At 36.1% G+C, this 24,681-nt stretch overlaps 2 protein-coding genes across 2 annotated transcripts; both read left to right on the forward strand.

Moving 5' to 3' along the window:
* Nucleotides 10,599-14,764, forward strand: LOC109336890 (metal transporter Nramp2-like). The gene is made up of 4 exons (XM_019573719.1): nucleotides 10,599-11,278; nucleotides 11,877-12,013; nucleotides 12,524-13,176; nucleotides 14,141-14,764. Exons 1-4 carry the CDS (start codon nucleotides 10,635-10,637, stop codon nucleotides 14,366-14,368), a joined length of 1,662 nt encoding a protein of 553 aa, XP_019429264.1. The 5' UTR covers nucleotides 10,599-10,634; the 3' UTR covers nucleotides 14,369-14,764.
* Nucleotides 17,101-23,542, forward strand: LOC109327378. Its single transcript, XM_019560497.1, has 5 exons — nucleotides 17,101-17,235; nucleotides 17,977-18,503; nucleotides 18,624-19,787; nucleotides 19,825-21,128; nucleotides 21,540-23,542. The coding sequence occupies exons 1-5, from the start codon at nucleotides 17,101-17,103 to the stop codon at nucleotides 23,540-23,542; spliced, it is 5,133 nt and encodes a 1,710-aa protein (XP_019416042.1).

Below are 24,681 nucleotides of genomic sequence, written 5' to 3' on the forward strand. Positions count from 1 at the left end.
CTGTTTCTACATCACTACTTTCTTTTCTATAAACTTACAAATTCTATAATTCTAAATTATGTTCTTATCATTTGGTCCGACCTGCCGGATCATATTCGAGGAGAATTGCGAAATAATTCATGGAAACCAGAAACCAAAGTCGGTTAGATGGAGTGGACCAGCGGTTAAACATGGTAGAGACGAAATTGACAGAGGTGGGTGACACTCTGGACGCGGTCGCACAAGGACAAACGCAGGTTGAGAAAGAGTTACGAGATCAGGCCGAATTTCGCAAGTATATTGCGACATTGGTGCGCCGATTGGAGAAACAAACAGAGGAAACCGAGACTATAGGAGCGGCTTACGCTGCCTCGACATCACAGGTCCTCGATGACAGTCATAGAGAGACAAATGGGGTGCACCAGGAGGCGGTAACCGTGGCAAAGATACCTCTCACCCAGGTGAACATGGAGGGTCCGGCGATATATTGGTTCACCATCCTCACGGAGATACATCCGAATTTGAGTTGGGAGATGTTTAAGGATGAACTTATGGACCAATTCAGTGGACTGGAGACACATAATCCGTATGAGGAGTTGGCATCTTTGAGGCAGAGGGGAACCGTGCAGGAATATGTGGAAGAATTCGAATATTTGGCCTCCTTGGTTCCTCGGCAACCAGAACAGCAGTATGTGGGATATTTTCTACATGGCTTGAAGGACGACATCAAGAACTGGGTTAGAATTCATGATCCAGGAACTCGTTTACAAGCCATGAAGTTGGCATACAACGTGGAGTTAGCCATGAAGAAGGGGATTGGACCTCCGAGTCGCACAAATTTTCCTCGTCCCATGACTTCTTCTCAGCCTCGCTAAGAACAAGGGCATTCAGTCGGAATCACAGTAACATGGACAATTGAGCCTCTACTAGAACAAAAAGAAAAGGAGAAACACCCAAAAATCACTTCATGCCTACGGGGGGAAGAGGAGTCAGACATCTATCAACCCAAGAATGGGAAGAACGTAGGAAGAAAGGATTGTGTTTTCGGTCCGGGTTACCATATAATCCTCTCCACAAGTGTGCTGACCCAAAATTACATATAGTGGTTTTGAGAGAAGATGAAGAAGTGGAAGAAGAAATGGCAATGGTAGAGGAGGTTAAATCGGGGGATGAGGGCAGAACCGATGAAGGGGAATGCCAGGTGTTGGAGTACATGAGCCTTAGCAGGGGTTTCGGAAACACCAAGAATACAAAAAATCTATCCACCATGAAGGTAGAAGGAATCCTTATACTGATGCTGTTAGACAGTGGTGCAACCCATAATTTTGTATCCCCGAAATTGGTGAAGTTGTTGGGATTATGGATGGAGGAAACAAGAAGAGTGAGGGTCAATTTAGGAGATGGACATAAGGTAATGTCTCACGGGGTGTGTCAAAATTTCGGAATTGGAATTGGGAACTACACTTGTATAATTGATGCTCACACACTCGAGTTAGGAGGGTTGGATGTGATTTTGGGCATAGCTTGGTTGAGGACCTTGGGCGAAGTGAGGATTAATTGGAAGGAAATGACCATGAGATTCCACGAAAATGGAAGGGAGTTCTCTTTACAAGGAGCCGAGGGGTCACACCCATTGGCATCTTCTTTGCAACGGTTAAGGGGTACTATTTTTCAGAAAGACCACTCCTCACACAGGTTGCACTTTATGGAAAAAATATTGTGTCAGCAAAACACATCCCTAATGACACAGGAGAAGGAGCAACTACAACAAGTGTTGGATCAATGGTCAGAGGTTTTCCAAACTCCTAAAGGTTTACCTTCACATAGACCATTTGAGCATGCCATTAACTTGGTACCAGGACAAAGACTGATGACAGTGAGACCGTATCGGTATCCCCACTTTCAGAAGAATGAGATTGAGAATCAAGTGCAGGATCTTCTCAAATTGGGGTTCATCAGGATGAGCATTAGTGCGTACTCCAGCCCTGTCTTGTTAGTGAAAAAGAAAGATAATTCTTGGAGAATGTGTATGGACTATCTAGCACTCAACAAGGCTACCATACCAGACAAATTTCTCATACCAGTGGTTGAGGAATTGTTGGATGAGTTACATGGTGCAACATATTTCACCAAGCTGGATCTCAAATCGGGTTACCACCAGATCCGAATGCAAGAAAGAGACATAGAGAAGACTGCATTTCGCACTCATAGTGGACATTACGAGTATTTGGTCATTCCTTTTGGCCTTTCTAATACACCAGCTACCTTTCAGGCCACCATGAATGAAACATTTAGACACCTACTTCGTAAGTATGTCCTTATCTTTTTTGATGACATATTAATCTATAGAACTAATTGGAGTTCTCATCTATTACATCTAGCCACTGTTATGAAAATTTTACAAGAAAATCAATTTTATGTTAACAAGAAAACGTGCCACTTTGCCACTAGAGAAGTAGAATATCTGGGACACATAATTTCTCTTGCAAGTGTTGTTATGGATCCTTCAAAGATCCAAGCAGTTTTGGATTGGCCTATTCCAACCAATGTCAAGGGTGTTAGGGGGTTCCTTGGACTCACAGGATACTATCGTAAATTCATCAAGGGTTATGGGAAGGTAGCCCAACCACTTACGGTATTAACCAAGAAGGATGGGTTAAATGGAATGAGCAACCACATGACGCCTTCAACCGACTCAAGAAAGTCATCACAGAAGCACGTGTTCTCTCCTTACCCGATTTCTCCAAGCTTTTTGAAGTTGAGTGTGATGCTTCCGGTCGTGGTATTTGGGAAGTGTTGATGCAAGAAAGAAAGCCAATTTCATATTTCAGTAAGGCTTTATCAGAAAAGAACCTCTCTAAGTCTACCTATGAGAAAGAGATAATGGCACTTGTCTTGGCCATTCAACATTGGAGGTCGTACTTGCTGGGAAGACCCTTTGTGGTGTATTTCGATCATAAGAGCCTCAAATTCCTCTTGCACCAACATATAACTACGGCGGATCAACAGTGTTGGATAGCAAAGTTATTGGGATACCAGTTTGATGTCAAGTATAAGTCAGGCAATGAGAACACGGCAGAAGATGCTTTGTCACGCAGGGAAGGTGAGCCAAACCTCTCCTACATAAACTCTGCACCGTTATGGATGGAGGGACATGATATGTTGGAAGACATCCAACATGATACTTATTTGAATCAAATCAGATCCTACATCCAGCAAGGGCTCAACATAAAAAAAGGCTTCACTATGAACCACAACATACTCAAGTACAAGGGCAGGTTGGTGTTGTCTGCGAGCTCCCCGTGGATTCCCAAGTTATTACAGGAGTTTCATAGCACCCCCCAAGGGGGACATTCGGGGTATTATCGAAAATATCGTAAGTTGGCGGAAAATATTTACTGAGTAGGAATGAAAAAAACTGTACAAGAATTTGTGAAAGCGTGTGATACTTGTCAGCGTTATAAATCCTCCACTTTATCCCCTGCCGGCTTGCTCCAACCTTTGCAAATTCCAGAATAGATTTGGGAGGATATTTCACTTGATTTTATTTCGGGGTTGCCTAAATCGAGGGGTTTTGAAGTGGTTTTCGTGGTGGTAGATTGCCTCTCCAAATATGCACATTTTATACTCATGAAACACCCTTACACGACTCAAGGGGTGGCAGAAGCATTCATGAAGGAGGTTGCTAGGCTCCATGGAATTCCTAAATCCATTGTCAGTGATAGAGACCCCATCTTCATCAGCCACTTCAGGACCAAATTATTCAAGCTCTATGGCACCAAACTTTGTTTGAGCTCGTCTTATCACCCACAAACCAACGGTCAAATGGAGGTAACTAACAGGTACCTAGAATCTTATTTATGTTGTTTTGCAACGGAACAACCTAAAACTTGGTCCCATTGGCTCCCTTGGATTGAACTATGCTACAATACTACATGGCATGTGTCAATCAACACTACCCCTTTTGAGGTGGTCTATGGTCGGAAGCCTCCTACTATTCTCAATTATCTACCCAGCGAGATTAGAGTTGCATCGGTTGCTTATGCTCTAGGGGAAAGAGATGAAGCCCTCAAACAACTTCGATTTCACTTGCACCATGCACAACAAGGCATAAAGAATCAAGTCGATAAACACCGCCGTGACGTCCAATTTCAGCCAGGAGATTCGGTCTATCTTAAGCTATGACCCCATAAGCAAAACTCTTTAGCCAAGAGGATTAATTAGAAACTAGCCGCATGTTTCTATGGTCCATTCACAGTGGAACGTCGCATCGGCTGTATAGCATATCAGTTGTGTTTACCTCCCTCCTTCAAGCTTCATCTGGTATTCCATGTCTCTCAATTTAAAAAGGTGGATGCCAATCACCCCATTGAGCCACATTTACCCCCGGGCATGGAGGAAGACACGGGAATTTCGTTGGAACCAGAAGACATTCTAGCCACTAGAACTCAATCACAAAGTGGAGCTCAAACAAAACAATGGTTGATTAAATGGAAGGGTCAGTCAATCGAGGAAGCTACTTGGGAAGAGGCACTCATCATTCAGCACCAGTTTCCTTCATTCAATCTTGAGGACAAGACTGATTTTCAAGAAGGCCTGAATGATAGGAATGAGATTAATGTGGACCCACATGAAAAACAAGTCACAAATGAGATAGGGAAGATCTGGAAAGTGTATTCAAGAAGGCCACGTGTGGGAAGATCATGAGAGGAGTTTCCCACTCACAAGGAGTTGTAACCACAAGAAACCGCAATGGGAGTGAATGATAAATGTAAGAAGAAAGAGGGAAATGGGGTACGAAAGTTTTGAGTCTAGTTACACGGCCATAGGGTTTGGGCAAGAGGGTATACTCTCTTGAATTCTAGTTTATATTCTTTAAATTCTGCATCACTTCTAAAATTTTGTTTCTACATCACTACTTTATTTTCTATAAACTTACAAATTCTATAATTCTAAATTTTGTTCTTATCAGAATCCTAAGACTACTTTCGTGAATTAAGATTTTACTTTGAATAACTGAATGGTCGGATAGTTGGTTTCACCTCTTGGTCATTCTCCAATGTATCTAAAATGTGTAATTTGTTGGTCAGACAACTCACACGAATAAAACTCAGTTTAATTATTCAAATTACAACACTCAATGAAATAGAAGTAAGAACAAGTGTTTATTAGATGTAAAAGGGCATAGCCCCAATCCTAGAAACAGAGGGAATTACTCACTCGTGATGGAAAAGAGAATCTCAAATTCTAAACTAGAGAATTGTAATGTAAAGTGTGAAGTGTTTGAGGGAGAACCCTCATTTATCATAATTACAAAATAGGAATATAATATAGTATTCACGACTTCTTTTGGCCCTTCAATTGGTCTTTGCATAGCCTCAACACTAAATTTCATCTTCTTATACTCAATCTCTACTCTTTTTAGCTTCAATCCATCTAAACTACACAACATAGCAAAAAACAACCGCTCAACCCGAACAAAGAGAAATAAAAGTTAAAAACAATCCTAAAGTCCTAATTATGTCCTAAAATGCAAGTTAAATGTAATGCAATTGTAGCATAATTTTACACTCATCATACATGTATATATATTGTTAATCATGCATATATGATAAAAAAAATTAAAGAATCAATGACACTTTTGACCAAATATAATAAATAGAAACACATATAAATGAGTGAGTAATCATAAAACGAGATCGAACCAGATCATTTTTATCTTCTACCCAACCTTAAATATTGTTTGTGTCTATTTTTTAATCCGAACTCAGCACTAAATATTTTGAATGAATGAATTTAGTTCATTTAAAATTTAGAGGTGTTTGTGATTATAAATAGCAAAATGGAGCGACATGTCATTATGATCGGAAATATTATGGTTGTATATAGTACATATCATTTGTTAACTAATTGTGTGAATGGTGCTTATCTAAGTGTTTAATATATTTTATAAAAATGTTATTGTTACTTAAAGAAATCAATATTAAATGACTTTTTAAGATGTTGAATGAGTTAAACATTTCCTTCTTTCATTAAATTTTTTGCTTTTGTTTTCTTAACTAACATAACAAGGTTTGGTCAGGTTTGGTGTAATGGGGTAGGACTTTACTTGATTATCAGGATGATCAAAATGTCTAGAGTTTGATTCCATGAGAGTGATAATCATATACTTTGAATGAGATTAATTTCTTAACCAAAATGGTGAGGAAGTATCATTGGTACAAAACAACTAACATATAATAAGTAGATTGTAGTTTCCTTAAATTAATTATGATGCCTTATGGTTCAATAATATATACACTCAATATTTTTTGAATGAAACCAACAAAGTATTGATCTATTAGTATAAGGTTTCGTTAGATTTCTAAAGAGACCAAAATGTCAATGATTCAATTTATATAAATGACATTTATTGGAATGAGTAACCACACATCCCAAATGAGATTAATTCATTATCCATAAGGTGATAAAATACTTTTGATAGTACAAAGAAAATGTTTTCCAATGAATTATATATACAATGTTGGACATATATTATCTATGCTCATTGTAATTTTCTTATGGTAAGTCTATTATTTACAATTAATTTTATTATTTAAGAGTTAAAATATTTAACATATGAATCATGATTATAGAATAACTGTGTAAAAAACTTATACTATGAGTGTATATATATTCATGTCACTTTATATATGGTTAGGGTCAAATAAAAAGAGTAATGTCACTAACTTTTTCTAATCCACGTGTAGTTTATTTTCCTATTTTTCATATTGGGGGAGCTTTTATAATGAATATTATAAAAATTGGCTCTGAATGACCGATTTAACTATGAATAGAGTATTTGACTCGTTTGAATCTCACATCTAACGGAAGGGACAGGTGGGGGCAGTTGCCCCCTGGATTTTAAAAAAAAAATCTATTTATCTTTTGTTTTCCTACGGAAATATATATATTGTCTCATAAAGTGTGTCACTTCATGTGTCAGTTACTGTATTTAGCCATAAAAATACTTAATTATTAAACTTTTAAATTATAAAATGTGACACACAAAGTGACACACTTTTTGGAGTATATATATTCCCTTTACCTACACCTAAACGACATCTTTATGGAGATACAAGTTGAAACTCATATATTTCTTTAATATGTAACTTCATAAATAAATATAATACAACTTGTGTGGTCCTTGTAAAATTATATATAATAGATCTAATTCTCTTATACGTAGATATTGCTTATAATAGTATGACTTTGTTTGAGTTCATAATAATTTTATGTTTGATGAAAGGGATTGTGTATGTATTGATAATATATACTATAAGAATACTTATAAGTAATTTAATATTGATAATAAATATATATATATATATATATATATATATTATTGTCCAAAAATTCTATTTTATGAGTTTTAATGAAAATGAATATTAATTTGAAATGTCAATGTCAACTTTTTATTCTTGGTGTTAGCCATTAATGTTTAAATATATTTTCTATCATAAGTCATATATTATATTATCAAGTTATTCGTATTATTTTATTTATTATGATTCAACCACTACATAAATATTATTCTGGGTATGAGCAACTAAACAAAATTACGTAGTAAGATAGAAGATGAATTTCTTACAGACAACATAGTAATTTATATTGAAAAAATAGTTGAAAATCTTATCTTTGATCCATCATGTATGTTTATTTATATTTTTGTTATTTAATTAAATATTATTGTCCCTCCTAAGATTTTGTTGAAGATCCGCCACTGCTCACATCTAATCAGTTTTGCATTGAAATCTAGATAACTTGGTTCTATTTAGTCGGTTTAAGCCTAAAATCAATCACTCTGATTGTTGGACAGGTTGGATTGGCCGAGTCAATCAAATTTTGTTTTTTTGAAATGGAAATTTATTTTTCCCATCTCAAAATGTTTTTGTTTTGAGTTAGGAAAAAATCCAAGTACTTTTCAATTTATTTGTAGTTATGTTTGATATTTTGTAACTTACATTCTAGAAAAACCTTAGTCATTTAATTAAATTCTAAACTTATTTGCACTTCTAATGAAATTAAAGCATAAAACTTATGTTATTGTTGATATTTTCAACTTAGCTGTACATTTTGTGCAAATAAAATATTTTTTATTAATGTTTTAATTAGGTATGATAATATTTTTAAATTTAAAATATAGAAATATTAAGTAATATTAGTTATTAATATGAATTTTTAATTAAATTTGCTCATCTGGTTATTCAATCATTGACTTAGTGGTTTAATAAGTAACTCATTGTCTCAATATTATGACTTAAGTCGTTAACCCGTCCAAGTTTAATAATATTAATTAAAACACAACCACACAATCTGCTAGAAACTTTTGATTTGTAGTATATATGGTTCAAAAGTTTTTACGTCTGATTTATGATATTTCTCATTCTTAATTTAAATAAATAAATTAAAATATTTAATATTGTTTAATTCTAAATTCTACTAATATAAAACCGTTTTGTTTGTACAACAAATTTAAAGGAATATTTTTATAATAAAAAAGTAAGGATGGATGAACTTGAATGAGTTTAAAAAAATACCTGAAACCAATTGTTTCCTGTAATAAAAGTTTTACACCTTTATAATAAATATAATACTTCAAACTTACACCACATTCATTATCAAGAAAACTATTTATTCTTAAGAAATGCTTTTCTTATCATATGTCAATCAAATAAATTTGAAAGTTTCTAAATCTAAATGTTAAAATAAAAACCAAAATACCTATACTAAAAATGGTAAGAATATTTAGAAAATTATCTATTATTATAATATGAACTTTATTAAAGATTTATTTTTTGTTGGTAATTTATTAAAAAAAACTTATTTTGCTAACATTAAATACAATAATATTAAAGTGTATATTTTGTGTCTAAATTTAAATAAAGAAATCTATGCAATTTAATATTGTTTTATCCTAAATTCAATTAAGACAAGTTCGTTTTGTAGAACAAATTCAAAGTGATAATTTTATAATAAAAAGTGAAGAATCTTTTATAATGTTTTACATCTATGTATATAGAATACAAAGTTTTACATTTTACATATAAGAGAGGAAATAAGATAATGACAAAAACTAGTACTAATTTAGAGATAATGATGGTGAAATAAGATCAGAGATTTGGTCAAAAAGTTGGTAATTAGAGGGTATGGGTAATATTATCCCATAAAATATAATGAATAATAAAATGTAGTGAAATACTAGATTGACATAAAGATATGTTTTAAGATTATAGAGTAGATGAATGGTTGTGATTGAAAGGAAAGTTGTAGTTCAATATAGACTTCCTTGAACTAAAGAAGGTTATTTGCATTTGAACAAGAGGATTTTACTATATTTGTGTGTTTCTTTTTGAACTAGAAGATTATAGAGTAGATGATTGGTTGTAATTTTATAACTTAGGCATGTTTTCAGTCTCAACAAGAGGATTTTACTATATCTGTGTGTTTCTTTTTGCACAACCAATAGATTGCACTTGAATACAATAAATGCTAAATGCTACATACACTAAGGAAAATGATCACTTGTGCTACAATTTTGCTGTCTTCCTATCCAAAACCAATCAAACATCACAGAATAATATTAAAATATTAATTTCTGTTTTTATAATTTTTCTATTTAAATGAATGAAACTCTATGATTGGCTTGATACACCAAGTGGGACATGAATGGAGACATGTGATCCTCATCCCATACACTAGATAGGAATGGGGATCAGCTGTCCCACTTTTTGGTGTCCCAATCCAATAGAAATTTGACACATACTTGAAAAGAAAATTAAAAAATATATAAAATAACATTTTTATGTAATTTAATGATATATGATTGGCTTGATACATGAAGACATGGAACTTTTGGGACAGAGGATCTTGGTTGGTTAGTAACTCATTTATCTTCTAACAAAATCTTCTCCATTAGATAAAAATTCTTTTTCTTTTAAGAGCAAAACTGCAACCTCTTCATAAATAAATAAAACACAAATAATATTGCATATTATCTTTCCTTTAATTTTTTAGAGTAATTCCCTCTCCATTATTGAGAGAAGTCTTACTCATTCAAGTCATATGAAGAAATACAAATCACATGTCTCAAAAGTATATCCACAACTATATCTCTTCAAATATAATTTTGACATATAATTAAAAAAAATTAAAGTAATGAAAAATATAATTAAAATGGTGTGTTACTTTTTAATAAATATCAAAATTTTATTAAATGATCCATGGTATGTATTTAAACTGATAAGTTATAAGTAGAAATCCAAAGTTTGTAAGCAGCATAAGCTAGGATACGAGTCATCATTCTAAAATATTTAATCAGGGCGGGTTTTATGTATGAAAATATTCATACTTCTTTTCATATATTTAGACTAAAGTCACAAGTTATAACATGGCAGTGCAAAATTGGTATAAACATAAATATAGCATCCCTAAAAGAAAATGCTACAAATATAGCATGCGGTCATGCATGCATATACAATCTCATTCCCTATCGCTGCCATAATATCTGTGCTAAAATTTCTCCACCTTCTTCTCCTACCTAACCCAAAAACAAGATAATAAAGAACAAAACACTACCTTAACCAATTATATTCTATCTCCCATTGCATGAAAACATGAACAATCAGTCACAACAAGAAGAACAAAAACAAAAACAAAGCAAATACAACAAACAAAAACTCCAAGATAATGAAGCAGAAGAAAACAGGTTGTTACATTCTGATTGCGAAACAATACCATTATCATCCCCACACTCGTTACCCTCAATCTCAAACAATGCAAATGCAGAAGAAGAAGATGCTGTATATGCAGCCAAAGACAAGGTTCATATATTCGACTTAGAGTCCGCCACTGGTTCCACGGTGGTGCCACCCTTCTCGTGGAAGAAGCTTTGGTTGTTCACAGGGCCAGGGTTGCTTATGAGCGTAGCATTTTTGGACCCTGGGAACTTGGAAGGGGATTTACAAGCTGGTGCAGTTGCAGGGTACTCGTTGCTTTGGCTATTGATGTGGTCAACCATAATGGGGTTGCTGATACAGCTTCTGTCGGCGAGGCTAGGGGTGGCGACGGGGCGGCACTTGGCGGAGCTGTGCAGGGAGGAGTATTCAAATTGGGCAAGGTTGGTGCTGTGGTTGTTGGCAGAGTTGGCATTGATTGCTGCTGATATTCAAGAGGTTATTGGAAGTGCTATTGCTCTTAAGATTCTTAGCAATGGATTTTTGCCCATTTGGGTTGGTGTCATTATCACTGCCTCAGATTGGTGAGCTAAGCTATTTTAATTATCAATTTCAATACATGTAGTTACTAGTCATTGGGCTATTGCTGTGTGGATTGAAGTCTACAACATCAATTATTTTATAATTAAAAAATATTTTTGAATTCGATGGGTTACAACCTAAATTTATTTGATGCATTTGCATTGTAATCTGATACAGTTGTATCATTGTGATCTAATACACCTCAATATTGTGGCCCAGATATGTTCTAGAATTTGAATCAATGGTGAAAGGGTAGATGTATAAAATATTGTTCCTACAATTAAGGATTTGTTTTAGAGTTAGATTTTGGAGGGGAATGAATGAAAAGGGAAGACTTGGATGTCATTACACAAGTGTATTTCATGACTCTCAAGTCTTCCTTCTCCTTTCATTTCCTTCCAAAATCCAACTCTCAAACTAATCCTAAAGATATTGTTTTTGAGATTTTAACTATTGAATGGTGGATGATTTGCTCGGTTATAGTATAAAAAATACTTGCACTCTTACTTGTCATTATATACATATTACATTGTTAGTATGACAAAATAGAAACAAATTATGATTCATTTTTACTCAAGAGTTTTGTCTCTTGTTGAACAGTTTCTTCTTTCTGTTTCTTGAGAACTATGGAGTAAGGAAGTTGGAAGGTGTTTTCGCAGTTTTCATTGGAACTATGGCCTTCTCTTTTGCTTGGATGTTCTTTGATACAAATCCCAGTGAAGAAGAACTTCTGATGGGTACAATACAACTTTACCTAATGACATGGTTTGAGCACATTCATTTGATTGCATGTATATGATAAATATACTACTTTATTTTATTCTCATTGTTGATATTAGTCATTCAAATTATGGATTGCATCGCGGCCACAATATTGTGGTTATGGTGACCGCTGCAACCACATCATACTGAATCATAATGATACAACTGCATCGAACTATAATCCAACCGCATCGGATCACATTTGGGCCACATCATTGCGGCAAAGTAACAGTATCGGGCCACATCAATTTTAAAAAATATTTTTTAGTAACAAAATAATTCAAACTGTAATGGTCGCAATCCGCCGTGACAACAATGATAACAATCACAGTAACCACAACTGTGACCTCAAATGCAATTTAAAACACACGGATGATATCATCATTCATTTCCCCTGCCTATGTCCAAACACATATATGTTATCAAGTTCTATATTTCTATCCATGTTCCTATAATTAATCAATAGATTTGGATGCTTCTTGTAGGTCTTTTGATCCCAAGAGTTAGCTCAAAAACACTTCGCCAAGCAGTGGAAATTGTTGGTTGTGTTATAACCCCACATAATGTTTTCCTCCATTCAGCATTAGTACAATCAAGGGACATTGATATCCATAACAAAAGCCAAGTTCAAGAGGCTATAAACTACTACTCAATTGAGTCCTCAGTTGCACTTTTAATCACTCTAGTGATCAATCTTTTCGTGATTACGGTTTTCGCAAGAGTGTTCTATGGTACAGAACAGGCCAAGGACATAGGACTAGTAAATGCAGGGCAATATCTTGAGGAGAAGTATGGTGGAGGTTTGTTTCCAATTCTCTATATATGGGGTATTGGTTTGTTAGCAGCTGGACAAAGTAGCACTATTACAGGCACATATGCAGGGCAATTTATAACAGAAGGGTTTCTGAATCTTAATATAAAGAAGTGGTTGAGGGCTTTGATTACTAGAAGTTGTGCAATTGTTCCAACTATGATTGTAGCAATTGTTTTTAATACATCAGAAGGTTCATTGGATACCTTGAATGAATGGCTTAATGTGCTTCAGGCAATACAAATTCCTTTTGCACTTATTCCTCTTCTTACTTTGGTGTCCAAAGAGGAAGTCATGGGAACCTTTAGAATAGGACCTGTAGTTGAGGTAAGCTATTCATCTAACTTTTAGTTATCTTTGATTACAATACTTTAAGTTTCGGACAAGGATCTGATGTTATAAACCATATCCCGGACCAATGAAAACTTGCCATGTCTATTAAGAAAATTAAATATTCATTATTTTTCTATTTTTGCTTCAGTATCATTAGTCCAAGACATGATTTGGGACAACAGATCCTTGTCCTTAAGTTCGAAGTACAAAGTATTTGATAACTTGAGAAGAAAAATTGGCAATGTTCTCCATATTTAGTTGTGATATTTTATTTAGTTCAAATTATATTCTTCCAAAGTTCTCTTCCAGTAAGAAGGAATATAGTGAAATACTATATAAAAGGTGTCCCTATTATCTAAATCCAAAGTTAGTATTAAACTCTGATTTAATTATTTTGATAAAGGAATCATAAGTTCTGTCCACTCATATTAAGGATTGTCTAAGCAGGTTACATTAGGCCATGTATGTAAAAACTGTAGGGAACATTTCTGTGAGTGAAGCTGATTTGGTTCTCCAGTAATGACAAGATGATTCCACTATTATGTGCACATGTGTATAACTGGAATGTTAAATCTATAAATAATATAATGTAACATGAATCTAAACCACCAAGAAGGTTTGTTTGCATTGCATGTTTTGCTAGCACATACAGAGTAAGGATTCAAACCCGACTAGGTGAGAGGACTGAGAGCCTCGTGTATTAGGTCGTCATGTTTTCATACAAATAAGGATTAAGTTTTAGTCATAAAACCGGACTCTTAAAAAGTTGGTTTGTTCTTTCAGTACTGCTATTTTCCCTAAAGTTATATGCTTGAGTTGAGTTTGCTTATCAAATACAAATTACTTTAACATAATGTTGAAATGATACCATTTTTTTGTAGTACTTGTTTAACCATAGTTCCAAATGATAAAAGTAGTTACTACACTTCTCTATAACTTTGTCAATTTTGTGATGTAGAGGGTGTCTTGGACTATATCAGTGCTGGTAATAATGATTTATGGATATCTGTTATTAGATTTCTTCCTCTCTGAAGTGAATGGAGTCCTATTTGGTTTTCTGGTGTGCCTTTGTTCTGCAGCATGGATAACATTTATTGCATATCTGGTTAAACATAGTGGTGCTGTTTCTTCTATGCTAGCAAGGTCCCCTAGTTCAAAAGGCTTTTTTTCTCTAGCTGGGAACTGATTAAGCTACAAAATCCATAGCATTTTTGGGTTTAAGACTGAATTATGTTGCTGCAAGTTCAAAGTTGTCAATTTTGCAAGAGGGTCATTGATATATATTGTGTGTTACAAAAGGAAGCACTGTTTCAACAGAACCATTTCTGAACTTGGAAAAGGAATGCAAGCACATATAGTAGGATAAAAAGTATTCTTTTGCAATGAAGAAGCTACTACCCTATCATTATGGTGAAAGATTGCCAAAGCATCGCTCTATGTCTATATAATGCAAGAAATTTACTAATTAAGCTTCATGCAAGATTATTTTGTACAGAAATTAGAATAAGGTACTTGATTATTAGTTGAAGTGTTGAATAGTTTAGGATGTAATATACTAATATGTAGTCAAAGGATAAATTACTCACACATTACCCTTGTTAGTTTATATATATTTTTGGAACATCCCTTGTTAGTTTACATGTATGTTATGTATGTAGTGGTACAAAATATTTCAGCTCATTCTGCAATTAGGTGCCACAGAAGAAAAAAAGTTGTGAAAATGCTATCTACTTTTAGAACCAATGTCTCTTTTCCATTTGCAAAATAAATCATTTTTGAACATCAATCTGTATGAGAGACATTATTTTTCAATATTAAAATGAGAGACATAAATAAATATGTCAAAAATATATGTATACATTTACACATAATTAAAGGAGCTCATTTAGAAAACCATTACTAGCATCATCTATAACCTATGAAAAGCAAAGTTAAAGACTCCACCTAGAAAATCACTATATGCTAATAAATGTTCCTTTTTTAATAGTTGAGAGTTGTGAGGCAGTGTGGAACCAATGATCTTATTCCTAATTTCATATCTCATGAGGTATTGAACATTTATACATAGTACTAGTTTTTAGCTTGTGAAATACTTGAGTTGTTAAATTTTATTTTATTACTTATTATAGTTAAGTTAAAAACAATAATTAACAAATAAATAATTTTAAAGATTAGAGATAAATTATTTTGTGTTGTTTTCTTTTTCCTTAAAACATGTCTCAGAAACAAATGCCTGATTCAAGTGGAAGAGATTTGAGTTTCTTTTTAATACTGGATTTTGGATTCCATATCTAGATTTATTATGTGTATGAACAACAAAAATATTATTAAGAGATATATTGGTTAAGAGAATAAAATATTTTATAAAAGAGATAAATTATTTTATTAAATTCGCATATTGTTTGACATGTGTATTATTTATTTTTTAATAAAATAGAGAGAAGAGAAATAAGATACATGTAAAAAATGAGTAAATCTAAAGATATAAATTATCTCCTAGTTTGTTTGAGGAAATATTTTATTGAAGGAATGTGGAAACCTACCATACATTAGTCTCATAAAAACACGTGTTTGCTCTTTGTTACTTCTAGATTTTTTATATATTTTCTTTTAGTTTTTGTCTCTTGTATCTTTCTCCACAAATCTAAACAAAATCTCTAAAACTTTTCTCTTTCACTTTTATTTTCTAACTACTACGACAAATCATTAGCTATCACAAGTATATTTCTAATGGCATGATTTATGGGTAAGATGATAATTAAGCATTGGGTTTGGTTTTATTGGATTCAAATTGGTTTCTTCAGCAGCAACAATTGAGCTTGAAATATGGTCATCAATTGGCTTGGACAATTTCTAAATAATGCTCCCAAAAACCTTTCTTTTCTCTGATTATGGTAATGATGGTGAGATGCTGTTAGGGACAAAACACTCTCCCAAGTTGGAACACAAAATATAGGAAAACTACAGTTGTTTATGTTTTTGATCAAACACACTACACTTAATAAAGAAGCTCACATTAATACCCAATTTTGTCCAGCATCTTTTTAAAATTTTAAGAAAGTTCAGGACTGGTTCGCGATTAAGAAACACTCATAAAATTAAACACTAATTATTTTAAAAAAATTAGTAACCCTAACCCTAAACCTTAGTGAGGCTATATAGCCTCACTTAGCACTAACTTCAAACACTCAGCAGTCCTATCTCATTTTAAAACACATATTGAGCAGCCTTTTTTTAAAAAAATCTGATAGCCTCATCTCTAAACCAGATAACAACTTGGCTTATCCCTAAACACTAAGTAGTTACTAGAGTACATTAAGCAGTTTTTTTGGCAAACCAAGAAGGAAGGGGACCAGACTCCATTAACCAAGTAAAACATAGTAGGTTCATTTCTTTCCTAAACCCACCTCAACTCACGGTTCCATTTTTTCATTCCTTGTTTAAACTCATTTTCATATACTGTTAAGTGCCAAAAATTAGTAAATTTGTACATGATTTGTGGGGCACTTAGTATGCATTTATGTTATAATTGTATACAATTCCTGATAACTTAGTTAATTTTGCTTTATCTAGGAATTTATTACGTTTTTGTTGTTTCAGGTTAATAAATAAAGAAAAGAGGAGAAGAAAAGAAGAAAGATGAAGATTCTGAAGAGTGCATATCTCGCTTAAGCGAGAAAAGAGTCGCTCCAGCGACAACTAAGAGAAAAAGCAACAAAATACCTGATGCTTCTCGCTCAAGCGACGGATCTTCGCTCAAGCGAGGCGTCCTAGCTCAAGCGAGGTAGTTGGCGGTAATTCATCAATTGCCTCTGTTGCTCGTCGCTCAAGCGAGAATCCCTCGCTCAAGCGAGGAGCTCAAGCCTGGGAATCTCTTGGATCCTCGCCCAAGCGAGAATATCTAGCTTGGGCGAGAGTATGGAAGTTGGAGATAGAAGTAGCGGTTTCAGAATGGGAAAAGGCAGTCAGTCATTGGAAAAAAGAGATCTGGACGAAAAAATACACAGGAGAAAAGATAGAAATCGTGGAAACGGTTCTATTACTCATTTTTTCGTATTAGTTCATGATTTAGGCATTATAATGGCGAGAATGAGTGGCTAGTTCTTCATAGTTGGGAATCGAAATGTAATCTTCTTAAACTTTTGTACTCCTGGATTCAATTCTATATTAATGTTATTTGATTTTGGAAAGTTATTCCAGATTTATTGCATGATTTCAATTAACTACTGAATTCATGATTTAAGGTTCAAGTGTAACTGGGAAGTTAAACTTGATACTGGATCTGCAAGTCATCCAATTATCTAAGGAATTGGAAGTTGGGTGATAATTTAAGAACATTACATTCAGGGAACTGATGTAATTGATTTATGAAAAATGTATGAGCAAAATTCAGTAACTTCACAGGTTGTTAAGAATTGAATCTATGGATGTATAAAGGGAAAGAATGATGAAGTTTCGATCCCGACTATATTATTTTTATTGTTAAAAATCGTTTAGTCAAGTTATTATTATTTAAACCAATGCAAATTTATCAACCAAAATTTGTATATAAATGCTCAATTGATTCTTGTAGGAAATAGTATAAATCCACTCCGCTCCTTGAGGACGATAATCTGGTACCTTACCGGACTTTATTACTTGTGCGATACGGTACACTTGCCGTTACAAAAAAATAACTAACAAGTTTTTGGCGCCGTTGCCGGGGAGCATCGAGCGATTTATATTAGTTCTTTATAAATTCGATTGGGAGTTGTACATAGTTATTCTTTAATTATATTTTTTTTTTCTGAATAGCTAACCCTTGTGCTAACTTCTACAATAGTTGTCTTATTTATGCTTTTGCGAGGAAAAGCTACTGACAAGCAATTGGAGTACAATCCTGAAATTGAGAAGTCAGCGAAGAGCAATCGAAAGAAAGCGAAAGCTAAGAAGAAGAATCAAGGTATTACGGAAGCACAGTGTAGCTCTGAACAGTCTGAAGATTCAGAGCCTAAATCAAATCAAATGGAGAATAATGCTGCAGGAAATAATCAAAGGCCTAATCCTCCAAGGAGGACTTTAGGCGATTATGCCATGTACCAGGGCCCAAGGCACTTTTCGAGTATTGTTATCCCTCAAACAGATAGGACTGTGGAAATCAAGCCAGCCTATTTGAATCTGGTCAGTGCTCACCAATTCACTGGAAAAGATTATGAAGACCCGTACGCTCACCTTGATAATTTCTATGAATTGGTGGCCACCATGGGTTATAATGATTCTCAGAGGGAAGCTGCTTATATGATGCTATTCCCCTTCTCCTTGTTGGGTGAAGCTAGAGAGTGGTTGAAATCTCATCCAACTCAGAGTTTGACGAGTTAGAGTGACTTGGAGTCCAAGTTTTTAACCAGATTTTTCCCACCAGCTCGGTATGTACATGCCAAGTTTGAGATATCCACCTTTAGGCAAGGGACTGATGAAGCATTTTATGAAGCTTGGGAACGTTTTCAGGCATTACTCAGGAAATGCCCGAATCATGGTTTTGAAGACATTGATCAATTAAACATCTTCTGCAATGGGTTGAAACCAGAAACGAAGATGATTCTAGATGCTGCAGCTGGTGGTACTATGATGTCGGTGGATGCCGAACAGGCAACGAGAATTATCACTGCTCTATCTGCTACAGACAGACAAGCTCAGCATAACAGAAGGACAGTGCAGAAGCGAGGGGTGTTGGATTTGAGTACTTCTGATGCAATTCTAGCTCAGAATAAGATTCTAACTCAACAAATTGAGGCATTAACCAAACAAATGACCAAGTTGCCTCAACAACTTAATGTGGTTCAGACTCCTCCAGTCCATCAGCAGGTCTTATGTTGCGAATATTGTGGTGGTGATCATGTCAGTGGTCATTGTTCAATGCATAGTAACAGACCAGAAGAAGAAGTTCAGTATGTCAATAATCCACCTCGTCAGGGTAATTTCCCCAACAACCCTTCGTTCAACAACCAGTTTTCACAGGGGTGGAGGGGAAATCAGAATCAGAATCCTAATTTTGGGTGGAGGCAAGAAGCTGGACCATCTAACCGACAACCACCATATCAATCTTCATATCAGCAAGGTCAACATCCACCAATGCATGAGCGACAAACAAAATTAGAAGAAACATTAGAAAAATTCATGCAGGTTTCTATTTCCAATCAGAAAAATACTGACGCATCCATCAGGAATCTAGAGACTCAAGTGGGTCAGTTGGCCAAGCAAATGGTAGAGCAGAATGCAGACAGACAGCAATTTTCCGCTAACACTCAGACCAACCCGAAAGAGCACTGCAAATCTATCACTACCAGAAGTGGTAAGGTTATTGGTAAAAGCATTGGCAAGAATTTAGCTATTGAGCAAGAAGTATTGCGTGGAAATGAAGTTGGAACATCCGAAAAAGTAAACAGAGATATACATAAAGGTAAGGAGGTAGAACATGAGGAAGGTGATATTACTACTACTGTTACAAGGGAGAATGATGATGAAACTGTTACAAGGGAGAACGATGATGAAAATAAAACTGAATTACCTCAGTTGAAGGATCTCCCTTATCCAAAACGTCCTTCCAAGAAAGATAAAGAGCGCCAGTATGCGAGATTCTTAGATTTATTCAAGAATCTCCAGATCAACATTTCCTTCCAAGAAAGATAAAGAGCGCCAGTATGCGAGATTCTTAGCTTTATTCAAGAATCTCCAGATCAACATTCCTTTTATGGAAGCTATGGAACAAATGCCTGTTTATGCAAAATTCATGAAGGATTTGTTGACAAAGAAAAGAAAAATGTCAGAAGAAACTGTAACATTGGAAGCAGGGTGCAGTGCTATATTTCAGACGTCTTTGCCTGCAAAGACTAAAGATCCAGGCAGTTTCACAATACCAGTCACAATCGGTGAGTTATCTGTGGGAAAGGCGCTGCTTGACTTGGGGGCTAGCATTAATCTTATGCCCCTTTCAATGCTGAGACGGATTGGGGAGTTAGAGATCAAGCCTACCAGAATGACATTGCAACTTGCGGATCGATCTGTTAAGTACCCATATGGACTGGCTGAGGATGTTTTGGTAAAAGTTGATGGGTTAGTCTTTCCTGTCGACTTTGTTATCATGGATATTGAAGAGGATAAGGAAGTTCCCCTGATTCTAGGTAGACCTTTCATGAAAAGTGCAAGGGTCACTATTGATGTTTATAACGGTAAGCTGAAGGTTAGAGTGGAGGACCAAGAAGTCAACTTTAATGTTTTTGAAGCTATGCAGCATCCACAGGATAAACAACATTGCTTTCGTGTAGATGTCATTGAGAATTTATTGTTGCTTGATGACATTCATATGAAGAACACTAATCCCTTAGAAAAGGTCTTGATGGGAGAGCTGGAAGGCAACAGTCCTATAGAGGATAAATTAATGAAGTCACATTTGGCAGAGTTGGATGCATCTCGCAAGGTTCCATCTGATCAGAGTCATATAGAGAAGTTGGGTAAAGATCAAAGTTCTGAAATTCCAAAGGTGGAGCTAAAACAACTACCTGTGCACTTGAAATATGTATTTTTGGAAGAAGGAGGTCAGAAACCGGTGATTATCAGCAGCACCTTATCTTTTACAGAAGAACAACAAGTTATTGAGGTGCTCAAGAAAAATGCTGGTGCAATTGGGTGGACATTAGCTGATCTACATGGAATCAGTCCATGCTATTGCATGCATAAAATTCACATGGAAGATGACTATAAACCAGTAGCACAACCGCAGAGACGTCTTAACCCAACTATGAAGGAAGTGGTTAAAAAAGAAGTGATTAAACTATTGGATGCTGGGATGATTTATCCCATATCTGATAGTAAGTGGGTGAGTCCGGTTCAGGTGGTCCCAAAGAAGGGGGGTATGACTGTCATTAGGAATGAAAAGGATGAATTAATTCCTACTAGAACGGTCACTGGTTGGCGCATGTGCATCGATTATCGAAAATTGAATCAAGCCACTCGGAAAGATCACTTCCCTCTGCCATTTATGGATCAGATGATTGAGCGATTAGCTGGTCAAGCATATTATTGTTTCCTGGATGGATATTCAGGCTACAATCAGATCACTGTGGATCCAGAGGATCAAGAGAAGACAGCTTTCACATTTCAACGGTGCATGTTAGCTATCTTTTCTGACCTGGTGGAACAATGCATTGAAGTTTTCATGGATGACTTCTCGGTCTTCGGGTCGTCATTTGAGAGTTGTTTGGCAAATCTGGACATCATTTTGCAACGATGTGTTGATACAAATTTGGTGTTGAATTGGGAGAAGTGTCACTTCATGGTGACTGAGGGGGTAGTTCTGGGACACAAAATCTCGTCCCGAGGCATCGAAGTTGACAAGGCTAAGATTGAGGTCATCAAGGACCTTCCACCACCACTCAATGTCAAGGGAATTCGGAGTTTCCTTGGACATGCAGGTTTTTATAGAAGATTTATTAAAGATTTTTCTAAAATTGCAAAGCCACTCAGTAATCTTCTTAACAAAGATACTGTTTTTCATTTTGATATTGAGTGTGCTAATGCTTTTGAAACTTTAAAACAAAAACTGATTTCTGCTCCTGTTATAGTCGCACCCGACTGGCATCTTGATTTTGAACTAATGTGTGATGCTAGTGATTATGCAGTCGGGGCGGTACTAGGACAGCGAAAATCTAAAGTGTTCCATGCCATACATTATGCTAGTAAGGTGTTGAATGAAGCACAAATCAATTATGCCACCACTGAAAAGGAATTACTAGCCATAGTGTATGCTTTGGAAAAATTTAGATCATACTTGATTGGGTCAAAAGTGGTCATTTATACTGACCATGCTGCTATAAAATATTTGCTAACCAAATCGGATTCCAAGCCGAGATTGTTGCGTTGGGTGTTATTGTTGCAGGAATTTGATTTAGTGATCAAGGACAAAAAGGGCAGTGAGAATTGTGTAGCGGATCACTTGTCACGGTTAGTGAATCAGGAGGTAACAAAGAAAGAATCAGAGGTGGTGGAGGAGTTCCCGGATGAGAAGCTTCTCTCGATTCAAGAAAGGCCATGGTTTGCTGACATGGCCAATTTCAAAGCTGCAGGGGTCATCCCTGAAGACTTTACCTGGCATCAAAAGAGGAAGTTCTTGCGGGATTCTAGACATTTTGTGTGGGATGACCCTCATCTTTTTAAAATTGGGTCGGATGGAGTACTGAGGAGATGTGTGTCTACTGAAGAAGCTAAGGGCATCCTATGGCATTGTCACAGTTCGCCATATGGAGGGCATTTCAATGGAGGGCATTTCAATGGAGAGAGGACAGCTGCTAAAGTCCTTCAGTCTGGTTTCTACTGGCCTGCTGTTTTTAAGGAGGCACATCAATTTGCTCAACAATGTGACAAATGCCAAAGAACTGGCGGAATCTCCAAGAGGAATGAAATGCCGTTAACTAATATTCAGGAGATTGAAGTATTTGACTGTTGGGGTGTTGATTTCATGGGACCATTTCCACCTTCTTGCTCACACGTTTACATTTTGGTAGCAGTGGATTATGTGTCTAAATGGGTTGAAGCAGTAGCTGCACAGAAGGATGATGCCAAAACCGTAGTTAAGTTCTTGAAGAGAAATATATTCAGTCGGTTTGGCACACCTCGGGTTCTAATTAGTGACGGAGGATCCCATTTCTGCAATGTTCAACTGCAGAAGGTCCTTCAGCATTATGGAGTCCGGCACAAGGTGGCATCTCCTTACCACCCGCAGACCAATGGGCAAGCGGAAGTATCTAATAGAGAGATCAAGAGAATACTTGAAAAAAATGTGTCCACCTCAAGAAAGGATTGGTCTCTCAAGTTGGATGACGCACTCTGGGCTTACCGCACTGCTTTTAAATCTCCCACTAGGCTATCTCCATTTCAGCTGGTATACGGGAAGGCTTGTCATTTGCCTGTTGAGCTTGAGCACAAAGCATTCTGGGCCCTCAAGTTTTTCAATTTGGATGTAAAGGCATCAAGTGATCATAGAAAGTTGCAACTTCAACGATTGGACGAGATGAGACTCAGTGCTTATGAGTCTTCCAAATTGTACAAGGAAAAGGTCAAGTTTTATCATGATCAGAAGCTCAGAAAACAAGATTTCCGGGTGGGTCAGACTGTTTTGCTATTCAATTCTTGGATGAAATTCTTTCCAGGCAAGTTGAAGTCAAAATGGTCAGGACCATTCTTAATCAAAACAGTCAAGTCACACGGTGCAATTGAGTTACAAGATCCAGCCTCTCAGCGGAGTTGGATAGTTAATGGTCAAAGATTAAAACCTTATCTGGGTGGTGTCGTCGAGCGGCTCACCACAGTTCTTTCAGAAGCTTAAGATGAACAGGCGTCAAGCTAGTGACGTTAAAGAAGCGCTACCTGGAAGGCAATCCAGTTTCTTTTCCTTTCATGAAAAAAAAAAAAAAAAAAAAGGGATTAGACTGTCCTCGCTCAAGCGAGTCCTATCTCGCTCAGGCGAGACCCACATTTGGTCTCTTCGCTTGAGCGAATTATCCTCGCTTAAGCGGTAAAAACACTTTTGCTTACTGTTTCTCGTCGCTCAAGCGAGAATCCCTCGCTCAAGCGAGAGAAACAGGTGGAAAACTCTGAGTTTTTCGCTTAAGCGAGATTTACCTCGCCCAAGCGAGAACTCAACAGTCATGCTCGCTCAAGCGAGAAAATCTCGCTTAAGCGAGAGGCCCACGAGTTGGTTCTTTAAATTGGACAGAAACGGGATTAGGGTTCATCCCCTCCTTCCTCATTCTCCAACCACGAAGAGCAAATCGTGTTTCCTCTCAAATTTCTTGCATACCTTCATCATCACTCATCTAACAAGCATTCACATCATGAGCGGACAACTGAGAAAGAAAACAGTGGCCAACAAGCCACACCCTCCCCCGAAGAAACTCAGAGGTACATCGGGTTCACAACCACCAGTGGAGTTCGATCGTTCCAGGTTCAGGAAGAAAGGGAAACAGGAATGATATAACTTGCTGCTTAATTGGATTTTCGTCCCTGAAAGACGAGTGGAAATGGAAGCGGATGAATATCCTGCTTTCATGACACCTCTACATGCACTGAAGTGGGGTGTGGTGGCCAAACCACATGCCAAGTTTGACCCTGAAGTGGTGCGCGAATTCTATGCTAATGCGTATCCATTGGAAGGGGAGGAGTTTGTCAACCAATCCTGGGTGAGGGGAAAGATTATCCTTTTTGATCGGGATACGATCAACACCTTGCTGAATAACCCATTTTTGAGGCTCAAGAGGGTTCTGTGTGAATATCACCAAGCTATTGTTGACCAGGAGTTCACTCCGGCCAACGCTGCTGCGTTATTATGTCTTCCTGGGTGTTCTTATAGCTGTAACAATGATGGACAGCCTATTCGTATTTACAGAAAACATATGACTCAGTTGGCTCAAGCATGGATGCTCTTTGTATTGCATAATGTTCACCCTAACAGTCACGTGTCCTCTA

The sequence above is a fragment of the Lupinus angustifolius genome, chromosome LG02 (assembly GCF_001865875.1).
Source record: "Lupinus angustifolius cultivar Tanjil chromosome LG02, LupAngTanjil_v1.0, whole genome shotgun sequence".
In the NCBI taxonomy this organism is placed as follows: domain Eukaryota; kingdom Viridiplantae; phylum Streptophyta; class Magnoliopsida; order Fabales; family Fabaceae; genus Lupinus; species Lupinus angustifolius.